Raw genomic sequence first — 2,104 nt, 5'->3', positions numbered from 1 at the left:
TATTAAATAATTAAATATATATATTAAAGAATTAACTTTAAAAAAAAAAGGTATATTTTAAAAAAAATTGTAAAAATATTTAATAAATTCTTAAAAAATATATAATCACCTAACACTACTTATTTTTTTCTTATTACATGGGCTATAAACAGATTCATCTGATCATTTTTTTTTTTTCTTTTCCACGACAATCTTAAACAGATCTATTGAATATTTGTTTTTTAGATATCAGCATATTTTTTAGATGTGACAAAAATAATCTACCAAAGTTATTAAAAATGCTCAAAGAAAGAGGTTACTCGGTTTAGTTTGTTCCTGTTCCATCAGTAGGATAATAAAAACAAAAGGATCCGGGTGTAAGCTAAACGCCATCAACAAACAAACAGCAAAATTCATAAAAATGGAAACCGGTTTGTAAATATCATATGGGATTTTTGAGTAATGAGGTCGGTGCTTTTAAAAAAAAAAAAAAAAAAAAAAAAAAAACCAATGAGGTCGGTGACTTTAGATTAATCTTTATAGATATAAAAAGTGATATTAGTTAAATCTAAGATGGCAAAAATAAATAATCGACGACGGCATATAGGCACAGTTAACTCTACAATTTTTGGATGATAATGTAGAAAAAACTATTTTTGACTATTAATTTCATATTTGATGAATTTTTATTTTAAAAAAATTAACTTTTTATTAAACTTACACATCTCTTTGATGATATTCATTTTAAACATTTTTCATTCAAAAAGTCACTTTCAATAAATATTATCTATATTAAGTACATTAATTTTAACAATACACAAGAATGACAGTTTATAATATATATATATATATATATATATGTATATATTCATATACATATTTTTTTATTTATTTCAGCGAGCAGTGAAAATTTCTTTGACAACTCAAGGTGGACTCATTTCAAGGATTTTTTATATAATTTTTTACTTGCTCATCTCCTTTGATAATAAAAAAGCGAACCAATTTTCTCACGAGTTAAACGCATCTTTCATATCAGTCTAATTCCTACATATATTTTCTTCCTTTCCTGATTTCTTTAATAAAAACCAAAAAATAAAAATAAAAATAAAATAACAAATGGATTTACAAATCGGCGTCGTATAATAATTTCCTCCGATCAAAAATCAGTTCGTTCCTTTTTTTTTTTTCCTTTTCCCGCGCTGCTACAGCGCCGGAAGAGTTTCAGACCGCCACGAAATCTCGGCGAAATCGGACGAATCAAAATACACATCGGAGTACCCGAATAGACCATCAAAAGCCACGTAATCATTATTGCTGTTATAGTTATCTCCGACTCCTAACCCAAACGAGTCATAACTCGGAATATGATCATCAAAACCCCACAACTCGCCGATTACCGACGAGTCAGTCGAAACCCCTACCAACTCAGTCTCATCCTTTTTACATTCCTCGTCGCTCGAGTTAATGGAAGGCGGCAAACCGAGTTCATCATCTGAAGCTTCCAGAAGATACCCAAGTTCCGGCTGAGACTCACCGGTATCCGACGTCAGATCCACAACTGGAACCGGAGCCGATGCCGGAGAAGCCGAACAAGAAGTCGTGGCGGATATCTCTTCCTCCAAGCTTTTCATGACCGAGTCGAGGTCCTGAGTCGTTTGATCAGCATCGGAGTCATCAAGAAAGCCGAGGAGGTCATCTCTAAGTCTTTTAACCTCGGGCGAGTCATGCTCCGAGTCCTCCGAGGCATCTCGGACCCGCTTCTTTACAAACTGATTCTCCATAAAATCCAGAAGAGAGAGAGAGAGAGAGAGAGAGAGAGAGAAGATATCAAGAAAATCCAAATATGTTTCGAAACGGTGTAATAGAAGGGAATAAATGCGAGGGCAGTGGATGATGTGGGGAAAGCAAAACGATGAGACTTATATAGGGGGACAATCTAGAGAGAGAAAGAAGAGAGATAAAGAGAGAATGTGTGGGGATTGATGGTGACGCCAGGCGCGTGGGGTCGAATTCTTAGCCCATCACGGACGCCTTGCCCTTTTTTTTTTTTTTTTTTCCCCCCTTGTTTTCTTACTTAAATTTTCGTGTCTGCTTTCCGTTGCTAATAATTTTCTTTTCCTTTTTT

General features: G+C 33.9%; 1 protein-coding gene across 1 annotated transcript; it reads right to left on the bottom strand.

The window, feature by feature from the left end:
- Positions 1–981: 981 nt before the first annotated feature.
- LOC107429425 (uncharacterized) lies at positions 982–1,892 on the bottom strand. The gene has a single exon (XM_016040105.4). It carries the CDS (start codon positions 1,758–1,760, stop codon positions 1,182–1,184), a length of 579 nt encoding a protein of 192 aa, XP_015895591.1. The 5' UTR covers positions 1,761–1,892; the 3' UTR covers positions 982–1,181.
- Between the last annotated feature and the right edge of the window lie 212 nt (positions 1,893–2,104).

Source organism: Ziziphus jujuba, chromosome 12 (assembly GCF_031755915.1).
Source record: "Ziziphus jujuba cultivar Dongzao chromosome 12, ASM3175591v1".
NCBI lineage: Eukaryota > Viridiplantae > Streptophyta > Magnoliopsida > Rosales > Rhamnaceae > Ziziphus > Ziziphus jujuba.
This window is presented reverse-complemented; position numbering and strand designations above follow the sequence as displayed.

What these genes read in the sequence shown, in the direction of transcription:
- LOC107429425 (XM_016040105.4), bottom strand. Translation starts at nt 1,760, where the DNA reads ATGGAGAATCAGTTTGTAAAGAAGCGGGTCCGAGATGCCTCGGAGGAC.